The following is a 14,762-nucleotide window of genomic DNA, read 5'->3' as shown; positions in this document are numbered from 1 at the left end:
CTTTGTCATAAGAAAGGGAATCGGTAAGGAATCAGAGCTTTGGAGATAGTCTCCAGACTTGGTGTATTATAAACTTCTTTACTGTAGTTTCTGTTGTGGTTTTTTAATTTCCTGCAGCTACTTCTGTTGAGATTTTTCTAGTAACCTCTGACACCATTCCAGAATGACTTTCATTGAGATCAGCAGTCTTTTCATTTCTGGATCATCATGGGTGTCTGAGTTAAAGGTTGCATGATTGTCAGATGATAATCATGTTGCCAGAATGCTAAAATATAACAAAATACTCCAAAGGTTGTGACAAATAAAGCAAATGTTTAAGTACATTTCAGCTAGATTTTTTTTAAATAGAACTCTAAATGGTGGATGAGTAGCTTTGGAGTCGATCAACCTTTATTGACACACTTTTTCTAGGTATGGATTGGGGTCAAAGTGTTTTATAATGTTTTCCTGTCTGCTCTCCTCTCGTCAGGTGGCAGGGCGTCTCCATGTGGAGGTGGTGAGGGTTGGAGGGGGATTAGAGGACAACATGGCTGGAGGAGATGAACCCGACAACAATCAAGACACTGAAGTGCACGATCGCAAACTGGTCTGCATGGTAAGACAGAGGGAGCATCAGGGAGAAGTACACTATCTATACTATGGTATTCAGACCTGGGTCAGTCAGTAGTTTCAAATCCTTCCAGGAGGACCTGCACAGTCCTGCAATCAATTCTGGAGTTTATTCTGAAATGACTTTTGACCCGTGTTCCCTCGACAGATTAAGATCCTGCAGGCCACTGGTCTTCCCCAGTACCTGTCCAACTTCGTATTCTGTCAGTACTCCTTCTGGGACCAGCCTGAGCCCATCATCGTGGCTCCTGAAGTAGACCCAGCGTCCTCGTCGCCCACCACCAAGGACCCACACTGCATGGTGGTGTTTGACAGCTGCAAGGTGAAGCCTGGGAGGGAGGAGGCGGGCAACTATAATCCTTGTTCTATCAGCTGGAAAGCTGATATTTCTGTAAAAGGTGGTGTGTGGGGACATGTTGTTGGTGTAAGACTGATCTTCATTTGGTGCCGCAGGAGGTGGCAGTGTCAGTGACTGAGGATTTCATCGAATACCTGACTGAAGGGGCCGTTGTCATCGAGGTATTTGGACACAGACAGGCGGATGCAGGAAGAAACCCCGCCCTGTGGGACCTCAGCATCATCCAGGCCAAGACGCGCACACTACGAGACAGGTAGACGGTCACCTTTGACTGTTTACGTTTCCCCTTTGCTTTCCAGTAAATGATGAAAAACCGATGCGCTGGTGTGGGCCAGATGTGCTGATGATGTTTGTTTTTGGAAGGTGGAGTGAGGTAACGCGTCGCCTGGAGCTGTGGATTCAAATCCTAGAGATAAACGAGAACGGAGACTTTGTCCCAGTGGAAGTGGTTCCTGCCAGGGATGTGCAGACCGGGGGAATCTTCCAGCTTCGGCAGGTAGGGGAAAACGCAACCACAGTCGATTTGATCACAGCAGGCGGAACGAGAAAACGTCAACTGAAAAGCCAGCTGCTAATTATTTTCTGTGTCTCGCGCCTCCTCCTCCTCATCTCCAGGGTCAGTCGAGGCGAATCCAGGTGGACGTGCTTTCGGTTCAGGACTCGGGCACCATGCCTCTGATCGCTGAAATACTGCTCGCAGTGTCAGTGGGTTGTGTGGAGATCCGAAACACAGCAGCAGACCAGGAAGGAGACGAGATGGACAGCTATCAGGTAGATCAGACGAATACAGCGCTGTCCACAGCTCGTTCGCCTCCTTTAATGCGTCTTAAATTGACTTAAAAGTGAACTGGACCCCGAAATGTTGAACTTACTGGTTTGTTGTTGCAGGAAAGAGACCTGGAACGTTTGCGGCGGCAGTGGTTAGCTGCTCTCACCAAGAGACAGGAATACCTCGACCAGCACCTGCAGAGCCTGGTCAGCAAAGCAGGTAACACACACACACACACACACACACACACACACACGCAAACAGTCATAAAAACAAGCTTACACATTCCAAAATCCGCCCTCTCTTTGGGTTGTTTGGTGTCTTTCAGTGTAGGAAGTGTTAATGCGTGAGCGTTGTTGTGTGCACAGAAAAGACAGAGGATGACATGGAGAGGGAGGCCCAGCTGCTGGAGTGGCGCTTGACTCTGACGGAGGAGAGGAACGCTGTCATGGTGCCCTCTGCTGGCAGCGGCATTCCTGGAGCGCCTGCTGAATGGTATGACACGCGGCAGGACGTGTGCGCGTCTCTAAATAGATTCATTTGATGTTTCTTTGTGAAGGCCTCGCTCAGCTTTACATCCGTAAGGGACAGACTCGTGTGTATGTTGATCCCGGTGTGTATCGCATGTTTGTTCACAGGGTTCCTCTGCCGGGCATGGAGACTCATACTCCTGTCCTCTTCCTGAACCTCAAACGTATGTCACTTCTTTGCCAAATAAGATATGCCTGCTCACGTGTTTTTCTACACGCCGGCTGATTTGCCATGTGTTCTGCTGGTTTTCCCCAGCTGATGACCTCAGCTCTCAAGAGCAGTTCGAGGTTCACGAGGCCGGAGGTTGGGACGCCATCCTGAGCGGAGAGGACGAGGACGACTTCTTTGACCTGCAGATCGTCAAACACTACGATGGAGAGGTGAGGATGACTGACCCGCATGAGGTGTTACCCCCCCCCCCCCCCAGAGGACGTCCACTTGGGGAAACCGTGTCATTAACCAAGTGTGTGTTTGTCGACACCTGCAGGTCAAAGCAGAGGCATCATGGGACTCCACCGTCCACGAGTGTCCCCAGCTCAGTCGCGGGGGGGCGTGGCCGGAGCACCGGGTATACCTGACGGTTCGAGTGGTGGTGCAGCTCAGCCACCCCGCCGACATGCAGCTGGTCCTGAGGAAGAGGATCTGCGTCAACGTTAACCCGGGACGCCAGGGTTTTGCACACAACTTTCTCAGAAGGATGTCCACCCGCAGCACCATACCTGGCTGCGGGGTCACCTTCGAGGTGGTCTCCAACATCCCCGGGGTAAGGCCAGGGGAAGATATCGGGCGGGTTTCGCCTAAGAAACTTTCAGACGGGTGGATCACTTATCACAAATCTTTTATGATGTTGTTGTGCCATCAGGACGCCCCTGGTTCAGAGGACAGGGAGATGCTGGCCAACCTCGCCGCCAGCGCACACAACAGCCAGTCGGCTGACAACGAGGCCGCAATTGAGAAATACCTCCGCAGCGTCCTCAGCCTGGAGAACATCCTGACTCTGGATAGACTCAGACAGGTAGGTGCAGAAACCGGTAGAGAGGCAGGCAATCGCAAGTCGATAGAAATTAGATCTGTCGATCGATAAGCAGACATGCAGTGTTTTAACACACAGCTGCCTAGAAGACACGGCACTTTCTAATACATTGACGTGTGCTGTGTGTGTGTGTGTGTGTGTGTGTGTGTGTGTGTGTGTGTTTTAGGAGGTGGCAGTGAAGGAGCAACTGACGAGCAGAGGGAAGAGCAACAGACGGAGCATCAGTTCTCCTTCTGTCCACAGGGTAAAACACATACAGTGCCACTATAATAATACTACAAAACGATGCACAATAGTACAACATGATCTGATTTCACTCTCTCTCTCTCACTGTCCATCCATCCTCAGCTGTCTGGAAGTAGACAAGACCTGTCCACAACCTGCCTGGACGACAAGGTAACACACTATTAGCTTCTTGCCTCTACATGTTGACTCTTCTCAGCAACAGCTGGTTAAGAGTGACGAGTTTGATGCAACTGAATAACACATTTCCATGTCCTGCCTGTCTGTTTCTCAGGGCCGATGGGAGAGTCAGCAGGATATCTTCATGCCCTCTCAGTTTTACCGCACCCTCCCCCGGCCCGCCTCGTCCCCTTCCACCTACTCCACCTCCCCGTCTTCATCCCCGACTCCCTTCGGCATGTCGCCCCCGCAGAACCAGGAGCCGGAGCAAGGTAAGCCTCCTCCCTTTACTCCCTCTACTCTTCTCTGTCATACATCCCTCGTCACTTTTCCTCTCCTCCCAGTTCCTTCAGCCCTCTTCTCTCCTGAACGGGTTCATTCATTTCTACTACACGCTGATCTCAATAAGACTTTCATCTCCATCATGAGACTCCACTCCTTGTGTTTTGATGTTGCCAAAAATATCACTGTGTCATTGTTAACGTGACTAAATGCTGGGTCTCAATGCTCTGTTCCCGTTCTTTGACGCGTAAGATGATGCGGCTCTTCCTATCTGCTCCTTCTGGTGTCGCTTACATCCATTTCTGTAACCGCCTTCGTCTAACGCAGTGCTGCGAACTTCCTCCTCCTCCTCTCTCCTCATGGTCATCACCAAAGCTTTTCATTGTAATCAGTCTGAGTATATTCTGCCTCATCGTGATTTCTTGTCCATGTCAGAATGCGTGTTATTGTGACGTGCTTTAGATTAATTCCGTGAACAGAATTCATATTTTTTAATAGTATGTTGTTTTTTTAATCACGTTGTAATTGCCAAATCAACCGTCAGTGTGTCTTATTGCTGGCGGATGTCTTCTTCTGTCAGTCTATCACTGTGTTGTTGTTTTTTGCCATTTCCTGGACCTGCTTTCAACTTTCTTGTCTTACTCTTTCACACCTCCTCTACCTCCCACACCTGCTCCTCTTTCCTTGCTCCTTCCTCCTCCTCTGCCTCCTCCTCCTCTCTCACCTCAACCCCCTCCCCCCCAGGTCGTTCAGGACTTGCTGCCTCTTATCTTTCAGTTAAGGCGCTGGTTCCTCAGATGCCCAAACTGCTCAAGTCTCTGTTTCCAGCGCGGGACGAGAAGAAGGAGCTGAGACCGTCGCCGCACAGCCAGCAGGTCGGCAGAGCTCCGTGCTTTGTTTTACTGTGTGGATGGTGAAGCTGGGGCCCAGTTAGCCTCGCTGACGGAATAGAGATTACAAAGTTTAAGCATATAATCAGTGGTAAATGACGCCAGACTGGTTTAAAAAAGGCCGAGCTCTGGCAGCGAGGTGAGTGTACAGGTGTGTTGCCATGTCATGACCTTGTTTGTTGTTACTCTGCAGCATGTCCCTCGCATCGTGACATCCGGAGGGGACGACAATCGAGTCAAAGCTGACACGGTGAGTTTCTCCTGTTTGATCCCCTGTCGCTCACATTGTGATTCATGTCATGATTGGATTTGATCAATATGGGGATTGTTTTGTGCCAAAACGTTACAAAAATCTTCAGCTTTTTTTGTGTATTTGTAATTGGATCAAGTTATTGGTCTGTGGATAAGCACTGCAGCGTTCATCAATCTAATACACAGTCATATTCAAGCTGCACAACACTTTCCGCAATTGCAATCTGGGGCCCCTCTGGACATTAAATTGTCTACTGCCATACTGCGTTTAAGGGTCGCTGCAGCTATTTATTACAGCTATAAATTTTGGTGGACTGACAGACGGAGAATCAGCAGAGGCTGAGATAACCCTGTATGTTAGTCCACAGTATGGGCCAAGCTCTAGATCAGGGGTGTCAAACTCATTTTCACTCTGGGGCCACATCAGCATCACGGTCGCCCTCAAAGGGCCGGTTGTAAATGTAACCACTCCTAACATATTTAGTTTAGTTTCCCGGGATATCTGTGACTTCCACAACACGTACTAAGCAGAAATAGAGGTTATTTTTTCCATGGTTAATGGCGGACAGTTGAATGGCTTTCAGGGCGATAAGCCCCGCCCCCTCTCCGACGCGTCCAGTGCGAATGAACACAAATAGCCCCCGGTGAGACCGGCGGCGCGAATGGCTCAACTCAAAGTTTTTTTTATACTCAAACATCTCCGCTCGATGTGAACTTTGAATTGGAACAGTACTTGGGCTGAGACTGATGACGTTTCACAAGTCCACGAGTTTACAAGTGCAGAGAAGTACGCATGTTGAGAAAGCCACGATCACTTGTTGGAAATCCTCTTTGTGGGCTGTTGCATCTCCTGTCCACCTGTTGTGATCGTTTTAATGTCGGCACACAGAAAGTCGAAGTGATGAGATAGCATGTTGTCTATCTCATAATTTCGACCATGGGGATATTTTTATTTTCACATCTAACTTTTAATTTTTGTAAAAAATAATAATAATAAAAATAATTTCTTTTATTTTTTTTATTTTTTTTTGCTGGCGGATTCGCGGGCCACATAAAATGACGTGGCGGGCCGGATGCGGCCCGCGGGCCGTATGTTTGACACCCCTGCTCTAGATACACTGGATCATACACCTCCAATAATGCAGGCAACCGTATCTTTGTGTTAGACGCTCTCTGCCTGGGAAATGAACCCCTTTAACCGACTGTTCTGCTTCCTTATTGGTTCCTGATCTGGTGCCGTTTGCAGTAACATAAGTGTATTTGTGGTTTTGTTCCAAAGACCTTTTCATGTATTTACTCATTCGCCCAAAGGGCGACTGCGTTGTTTATTGTTGTCAAGCAGCATGTAGCTGCAAATGTCAATGTTTTCATGCTGCACATAACGGACCCTAGATTTAAGAGCAGCTGATTGGTCCAAAGGGTGACTGACATTTTTTGGGGGGAAGTTGATGATTTTTTGTTCTGTTGTTTTGCCTTGCACGCTCTCGTCTGAAACCGTTGATTTCCTGTAGACTGCGGTTCTACGGCCCCCGGCCAAAGACAGACGGGCAGAGTTCCCAGACGTCCCTCCTCTTCCCGTGCATGACCCGCATGACATCACCCCCCTCAGCCCCCTCAGCCAGTCATCGAGCGGCTACTTCTCCGGTAGTGTTTCTACGGTTACCCTGTGTGACGTCCTCCAACCTTCCTCCTCGTCTTCCTCCCTCCTGGCTGCCGAGACCGCGTTGCCCACAAACCCCCAGCAGCAGGGTGCTGACAGGAACGCTGTTGTAACCTCTCCTTCTCAGTGTGGCACCAAGACGGCCGCCGTCGCTCCGCCCGCCTCCCACAGCTCAGCCAATCACAACAACGTCGCAGCAGAAAACTCCTTCTCTGAACACAAGCTGGTCGACTCAGGAGGAGGAGGAGAAGGAGGAGAAGGAGGCGGCGGCGGCGTCTTTGAGAGGCTGGAGATCTTTATGGACGATGACGAGCGCAGCCTTGATGAAGTGCTGCCCGATTGGCTGACAGAAGGGGCGTATGTTACAGTAGGAAGCAATAAGGCCGGGACAGTGCGTTACGTGGGAATGACGCAGTTCGCCGAAGGAGTGTGGGTGGGGGTGGAGCTGGACACACCTATAGGTAAGTACACAATTAAAGGGCCACTTCACACAAATTACGCAAATAAATGAAAAACCACTCAACCACCAGGTTTTGGCCGAGTACAAGAGTGTACCGTAGTATTGTAACAATCACAAATATTGATTTCTTAATGTACGGCCTTTGATTGGTGGCGCTGACGGCCTTCTTTTGTTTTTCTCCCCACAGGTAAAAATGACGGTTCAGTCGGAGGTCATCGGTATTTCCACTGCAAACCGGGTTACGGGGTGCTGGTTCGCCCGGACCGGCTCTCCTGCCGCGACCGGACCAGCCGGCGCACGGGAGACTTCACCGCTCCCGTCCACGTCCCCGTGTTGCGAGGAGAAGCCATTGTTGCCCGACGGGGGGAGAACCGCAAGTCCTGGAGCAGTTGAGGCAGGGAAAGTAGGAGCTGGATGGGAGAGATGAACTCCCCGACAGCCCTCCTCTTCCTCTCTTCCTCTCCTCCCAGCTATGCAACAGGCTCAAGCATTCAGAACTGACACACTGCCTACCTTGCTATTAGAAATACACTCACTACATCCAATCACAAGTGATGGATGGAGGTAGAACAAAGACAATGAAGAGGCCATTCAGAACGAATGCAAGTAAGTTGATGAAAGACTATGCAGAGTATATACAAGTCCGTGGAAGGACTATTTATCATGTGGGAAGATGATGCTCAATGAATGGCGGTCAATGGGAAGACTGCTGAGAGTGAATGGAAGGCAGTGCAGACTTTGTCTCTCAGAGATGCATTCTGAGCTGATATACAGGGATGCAAACTGGTCACTTTATTTTACTCCCAGTTCCCTTCTGAGAATACATATTTAAACTTAAAGTGCAGACAAAACACTTCGAGAATGAAAAGGCTTCATCTTTTCCACTTGGATGCCGGCTATTATTATTATTATTATTTGCCATTTTTTCATTTGTCCACCATTCACAACGATTTGTTATTATTAGTAGTCATAACTTCTAGAAATATTTAATTGATTTTTAGTTTCTTTTGCCTTTTTTTATCCTCCTTTCACGTCTCATTATCGTGTGCTTTCGTGAATTAGGAAACAAAAATGGATCAAATTAGATTTTGTTTTTAATTTGGGGTCATACCGCGTGACAATGTATCCAACTGTGTGTTTACGTCCCTGGATATGACGTCTCTACCTGGTAATCCTGAGACTGCATGTCCCAGAATGCTCTGCTCTGGCTGCCGCTCTCTCTCCCCTGAACACTTTGACACATTGTCTCCTCCTCCTGGACTCCCTTTTTCTTTTTTTTCTTTTTTCTTTTTTTTTTTTTTGAAGATGGATCCTCCCAGAATGTGCCTTCACCATGGCTTTGGTTTGCATTTGTATTTTGTCTTTATTTAATTTCTGTGTTTTAAGAGAATGCCTTGTGCTAAGTGTGAGGTGATCTCAGGGACCGCAGAGGGGGAATGACGAGGTGTGTGTGTGTAAATGTTGTACATTGTTGCCCTGTGTGCACAGATGAGTTCATATTATAGTCGATGTCAAAGACTTTATGTGTAAAGCAGGAGAAGTTGTGTCCTTTTTGTGGGACAAAGCCACTAAGGGAGCAGGTTGCTTGTACCGGGAGGCTTTAAAAGTCTGTTTTGCACTGGAGATGTTGAATAAGAAGCATCTGTACGTGAGCAGAAAGTGTCCGCGTTGTTGCGGTGCAGCGGGACGGAGAGGCAGACCGAGCGTGGACGGATTCCTCGAGCCAACGGGCAACGTGAAGACGGTTGTTGGACGTCAGTCCTTGAAGCCTGTGAGCTGGTCGTCCTCTGTGACTGACGTTTGGACACCGGGGGGCGCTGTGGTACTCTGGTGTGGTCGGTGGGCATGTGTACGTGTTGAGGAGAAGAAAGTGATGGAGACACAGCAGAGGCTCTGCTGGGTATTTCACGCTCGGGAGGAGAATCTAGTTGCTTCTCTGCATTGGATCTGTTTTTGAAAGAGTCTAGTTTTAAGTTGTAAATGGGAGAACAATAACTGGGAGAACGTTTAAAAACAGGAAAGCTGTTCTAACTGAACATTCCTGGCACGGCTGTTGGAGATGATGTGGCACACTTTGGGATTTACTAAAACAATATATTTTCCTATTGAACATCACATTCCGGTGGGACTCTTTAACACTTGACAGTGACCTCGTTCTCTGTGTTGATTTGCGGAAAAGCATCAGCGGGACAACACGGCAGTAGTTTCCTCAGCACGAGGAAACTACCGAGCTCGTGAAAACAGTTGTTTCATGTCTTCAGTCGCTCTGCGAGAGCGATCCTTCTGATGAACTGGATGAAGGTCAGAAGTCAAAGTGTTTGCTTTGAGTTGGAGCGATGCTGTTCTGATTGTTGTTTTGATGATGGGAAAAGTAATATTTCATCATGATCAGCACTTGGTTACTTTAGCACCATGTCTCATTTACTAAGTTCATATCCTGATGATGAAGAACTTACGCTTGTTATTACATGTGGTTTCTGTGGTGACATCCATGTATACTAAGGAGTCTGTTGCGATGATGAACACGGTATCTGGAGAAACGCCATCATCATCATCCATGTTTTATCGTGCGTCTTCATCATTCGAGAGGCCTGAATTTACTATTTATATTTAAATGCTTGTACACATGCATTTTTATCGCATGAAAATTGATGAACGCCTTTTTATTTTGATAAATATTGCACAAATGATTCCATGAAAATTGCTGCTATTAGCATTGTAGATGGACCGGTTTATCGAACACTCTGTGTCTCTTACTGTGTACTAGGTTGGGATTCCAGGAGTTTTCTTTTTAACCGGACGGAGAAACTAAAGTCAGCGCTTTGGTTCAGTTTTTAAATATGAAGCGGTTAAAAAATATATATAAAAAATCCTAAAAATGAGGCACTTATGTGAGCCTTTTGAAGATGAGCTGGGAGGAAAAGGGTCGTAATATTCCCGCATCGAGCTCTGGAGACGAAGTGTGATGTTGGACGAGGAGACAATGCATCGCCATAGCTCAGTCATAATCTGTGTGTAATATCTCTGGCTGGTTACTATTGGTGGCTGTCTGGTATGTTAGTAGTTGGCGAATAGCGAAGTGGTTTGTCGGTTGGACTGCTGTTTATTTAATAATATTGTGGTTCAGAACAGTCATGTGGTAATGAAGGAAGGGAGTAAAGTTCTTTTGTGTTTGATTGTGTGTGAATGTTGGGGGGGACGTGACTCTGATTCAGTTATGTCGGCGAGTTCTTGCCAAGACGAGAAATGACCACCAGCTGCCACTTTCCTTAACACACTGAGGGGGTCTCTCTCTCTCTCTCTCTCTCTCTCTCTCTCTCTCTCGCTCTCGCTCTCGCTCTCGCTCTCGCTCTCTGTGTGTGGAGGAGTTCTGAACACCCCTCTCTGTGGCTGGTGGACTCTCCATGTGACCGAGTATCTTGCACACACTGTGTTTTCATTTCGGCAACGCTTCAGTTCATTTGCACAAGAGGGAATTGAAGAGTTAATATCTGGGAACACTTTGTTACTGTCTGAAGAAAATACAACCTGATCTCACGTTATGATCCAGTGTTCGGTGTTTTAATTGTACTTAAATCCTTGTAATGTTTTCTGCTTTCAATCACTCGCTGCTCAACTACATTTTAAGTCCGACTGGTTCAATTGAGAGCTGTTATTTTGCGTGACAAGCGACTCGGGTCACAACAGAAATGAGTCTTTTCTTCCAGCATACATCTTCCTCTGTAGCTCTCTGCGGCGACGTGTGCGCAAGTCCAGCTCGCGGGCTGCCTGATGCCCCGGCAGTCATTTCAATAAGGAACTGTAAAACCTAGCGTTGGAGACAACCGGTTTGCTCACAACGGATTTAATGTTGTAACTTGTAATTCAGTGGCCTCCATATCTGCCACTGTAGAGATTAGCGCAAAGCCAGAAGTGTTATTTATGGGACTGTGTCGACTCCAAGAACCACATCCAGTTCCATTTGTATTGATGCGATTTATGTCCCAGCATATTCATATTTGTATGTTCAAATCTTCCCCTCAGAATTCATTTTTGTTTTCGTTGTCTTCTCGTGTGTTTACGTGCTTCTGTTTCGCTCAGAATTCGGTCCCATATCTGTGCTGCATTCACCTGCCGTCGCTCTGAGGGATCAGCGTCCGCTGCCAGCTCTCACACTACACGCATCACTGCTGTGCTATGAAACTTATTTGACAGGATCATTCCAAAATTCGATGAAACCTTTCTTTTTTCTTTTAAAGATAGAGTAACCTTATCTTCATTTGGTCACCGCTGCTGTCCGGTTTTAAAGACATCAAAGGGAGTTTGTCAATACGGTTTCCACTGGTTTAAGCTCCTGTATTACTGCCTTGCTGGAGGGCCCTGACTTCCACACAGGGAATTTTATAAACTACCATAAAATCCTCAATCTGTGGATTTACTACCCACCACTGCCCTGCTGCAGCGACAGCTCCTGCCTACCTGGGATCATCACCAGATCTGACGAGGTGTTCTGATTTTAAAAACTTTTTACCTGCAGCAAAGTAGTTTGCTTGAGATATATATATATATATATATATATCGATCTGTATATGACAGGCACTACAACACGTTTTCCTGCCTTTTTTTTAACTACCTCTTTCTCGCCTCCAGAGTGTTCTGCCAACTTCTTCCCTGAGGCCTTTTTTTTAGCTGACAGTTTGAACCTGCGTCGCTGCTGAGCAGTTCAGCACTCTGTGTGTGTGAGAACTCACAATTAGAGTAAACCACACAGACAAGCAACACGCAGTGCAGCCTCGTTTTCCAATCACCGATTTATTTCAACAGCCGTGAGTTCAGATACGACTTCTCGTCTTGGTGCATTTTTAAAGGCGGTTGGTATCAACGCAATGCGAGCTAAAGGAGAGGACTTGGTGCTCGCTAAGTCGTGTTCCTCCTGCAGAGAAGGCTCTCTAGATTTTGTGGCGGCGGCTTTGCCTTGATGTGTCATTTGTACGTGTGAGTGGTCGTTATGTGTGTGTATATGCGCATATTAAGACTTATAAAAAGACAAATCTGAGCACAAGTTTGGGTTTTGATTAATTTAATTGTTTTCTGTAATTCTATGACGCTGCAATCCAAAGAATAAACATGTATTATAATACATTTATCATTTTCTTTTAATCATCTGAACAGTAAAAAAAGGAAGATTAAGAGTTCATTTGTTTATTTGCCACAAAGCAAATAGTGTTGAAGGAAATGTGCAGCGCTGTGGGAGACTGACGCAGCATGTAGTTGAAGGTAAGTGGTAACTTTACTGTTTTGATATACATAATACCTTTTCAATGAGGTAAGGAAACAGCATATTGTAACAATCGTCTCGAAAAACCCTCATCTGGTAAAGACTGATACCGCTGGAAGCTCCAGAAAAAGCAAGTAAGCGGACCTTGATTCAGGATTAACTGTTTGAGGTATTTCACACACGTTAAAGCTCTTTTTCCAAAATGTATCTGTTGCTTTTTTAGCTGTGAATATTAATAGTTTGACAAAGAAAATGAGATGTGAAATTCAGGGACAGTTTACGGTACTTTGACCGTATACACATTTACAGTACAGTAGCAGCCGGCTGTGTTAACTGCACGCACACACGCGCACACACGCACACAGTGAATCAGACAAAACAAACCAAGACACACTGCATGGACTCGGATCACGTTTTATTCCCTTGTAAATAGAATATCAATAAAAACACCTTTTTAAAAATAACATAAGGTTTATCCAACAGATGAAAGTAACAAAAGGCATATGTAGATCATCTACATAGCGATTACAGAACAGTCTACCGTCCAAAAAAGGCACTAAATCTTGAAATAGAAAAGAACGAGGGGATAAAAATCAAGTCAAAGTGATACAACAAACGTCCTGCTGAGGTTTGATATTTTTCATTCTAGAGAGAATTAGTTTATTGCCAAACTGAAATGGAAACCACTCAAGTGTTTTTCTTTTCTTTTTACATGACTGATAACTTTTTTTTTTTTAAGTATTTATTTACAGTCATTGGCTGATTTAATGAGGACATTAAGACTGGAACAACCACATTTTGATGATGAATGCATGAATGTTTTTTATTTCTTCACCTAAATAAAAACAGCATTTCGAGGACACCACTCTGCAAATGTCACGCGGCATCTCGTGTATTCCCAATATTGACTCACGACGGCAACAGTCAGTCCTGAGGCGTGAGCTGGCGGCGCAGTCGTCTGTCCTTTTCTATTTGTTCACACAGCAGACCTCGGATCAGATCAAGAGCCTCTGACGCCCCCCACTAACGCCTTCATCGACATGCACCCTCATTTTGTCACGCTAAACAGCCCACTGTGCCAATCCGAACAGTGTGGTTAAGACAAATATTTACTGCACTGTCTGTGTAAAGGGACGGGGACGTTGCCGGAGGAAGGTGGACTTGGCAGGAGAAAGACAAATGTGATCAAGATCTAGTCGATACCAGGCGTCTGAAACATCGGCACCTTTTCTTTGCTTTTTTTTGTCCTGTGAAGAACCAGCGAATGGAAGCTCATCCCTTTAAACCAAACTGTACAGCAAGGCAACAGAGGGCTAAAGGCAGGTGATACAACTGCATTTAAAGCAACGAAGATATGCAACATGTTGCCCTCAGCAATGTCAGAAAGAAAGTGCTGAATCTAACTGGAAGAGCAAAGGTCATGTTTATCGAGAAAAGAAAAGGTATTTACTGTGTTTGTTTCATGATCACTTTGACTCATGGTGCATTTCAAGTTAATTATAATGAGAATAAACACTTTAAAACACTTCTGTAAAGAAAAAGTATGGAGCCAGTTCAGGGTCAAAAGCTGAAGGCAAAGTGAAATGTAAAGACCAATCAAAGGGAAACTCGACTGTAAATGAGAATAGATCGCACGTTTGGGTTTCTCATTATGGACGACGTTTTTTTGGACTCCTGTTTCTTTTTCCTTTCAGAATTTTTTGTCTCTAAAATGACTTAATGACACACAACTCCTTTTTCATTTCACAATAATGTGCAACTTCAGGTCTCAAAAGTACAACTTCATGAGAAGACCATGAAGGCAGCAACTGAAATAGTTTAAAATCCTGAAATAATCTCAAAACAGCAAATTGTCTTAAATGAACCCATAGATTCACCTCAGAAAGGCTTCTGCTTGGCAGATAGAAAAAATAAAAATTCTAACCTTTAGAAGTATATTTTGGTAAATAATTCAAACATGACAGAAAGCTACATCGCTGACTTATGACTCAGTTTTACAAACGCTTAAAGCAAAAGACACCTGGGACAGCTGTGCTGCCGTACAGTGAGACAATCCACCACAAAACTTTAATTCTTAAAGACGTTCAATCTGAAACCAACACTGACGAGTTGTTAGTATTCCACCAGGATGAGGGAAAAAAATCTCATATATATATAGTTATATATGTATATATATATATGAAATAAGTATTTCTTGGACTTGGTGGAAGCAGGAGCTTATGAATGATCTTTTTTTTTGAGTGGAATTTCCCTTTATGA

At 45.8% G+C, this 14,762-nt stretch overlaps 1 protein-coding gene across 1 annotated transcript in view; it reads left to right on the top strand.

Annotated features, from left to right (window-relative positions):
- Window positions 1-12,340, top strand: part of kif13ba (kinesin family member 13Ba) — a 33,251-nt gene extending 20,911 nt beyond the window's left edge. Inside the window, exons 21-38 of the mRNA XM_079290004.1 lie at window positions 470-595; window positions 758-931; window positions 1,063-1,220; window positions 1,331-1,463; window positions 1,583-1,738; window positions 1,856-1,955; window positions 2,105-2,231; window positions 2,375-2,430; window positions 2,523-2,647; window positions 2,755-3,030; window positions 3,130-3,282; window positions 3,467-3,544; window positions 3,649-3,696; window positions 3,818-3,974; window positions 4,729-4,859; window positions 5,068-5,124; window positions 6,638-7,247; window positions 7,434-12,340. Of these exons, the coding sequence (XP_079146130.1) occupies window positions 470-595; window positions 758-931; window positions 1,063-1,220; window positions 1,331-1,463; window positions 1,583-1,738; window positions 1,856-1,955; window positions 2,105-2,231; window positions 2,375-2,430; window positions 2,523-2,647; window positions 2,755-3,030; window positions 3,130-3,282; window positions 3,467-3,544; window positions 3,649-3,696; window positions 3,818-3,974; window positions 4,729-4,859; window positions 5,068-5,124; window positions 6,638-7,247; window positions 7,434-7,639 (2,871 nt within the window). The 3' untranslated portion in view covers window positions 7,640-12,340. The remainder of the gene's footprint in view (window positions 1-469; window positions 596-757; window positions 932-1,062; window positions 1,221-1,330; window positions 1,464-1,582; window positions 1,739-1,855; window positions 1,956-2,104; window positions 2,232-2,374; window positions 2,431-2,522; window positions 2,648-2,754; window positions 3,031-3,129; window positions 3,283-3,466; window positions 3,545-3,648; window positions 3,697-3,817; window positions 3,975-4,728; window positions 4,860-5,067; window positions 5,125-6,637; window positions 7,248-7,433) is intronic.
- Window positions 12,341-14,762: the final 2,422 nt, after the last annotated feature.

Source organism: Melanostigma gelatinosum (genome assembly GCF_949748355.1).
Source record: "Melanostigma gelatinosum genome assembly, chromosome: 2".
Classification (NCBI taxonomy): domain Eukaryota; kingdom Metazoa; phylum Chordata; class Actinopteri; order Perciformes; family Zoarcidae; genus Melanostigma; species Melanostigma gelatinosum.
This window is presented reverse-complemented; position numbering and strand designations above follow the sequence as displayed.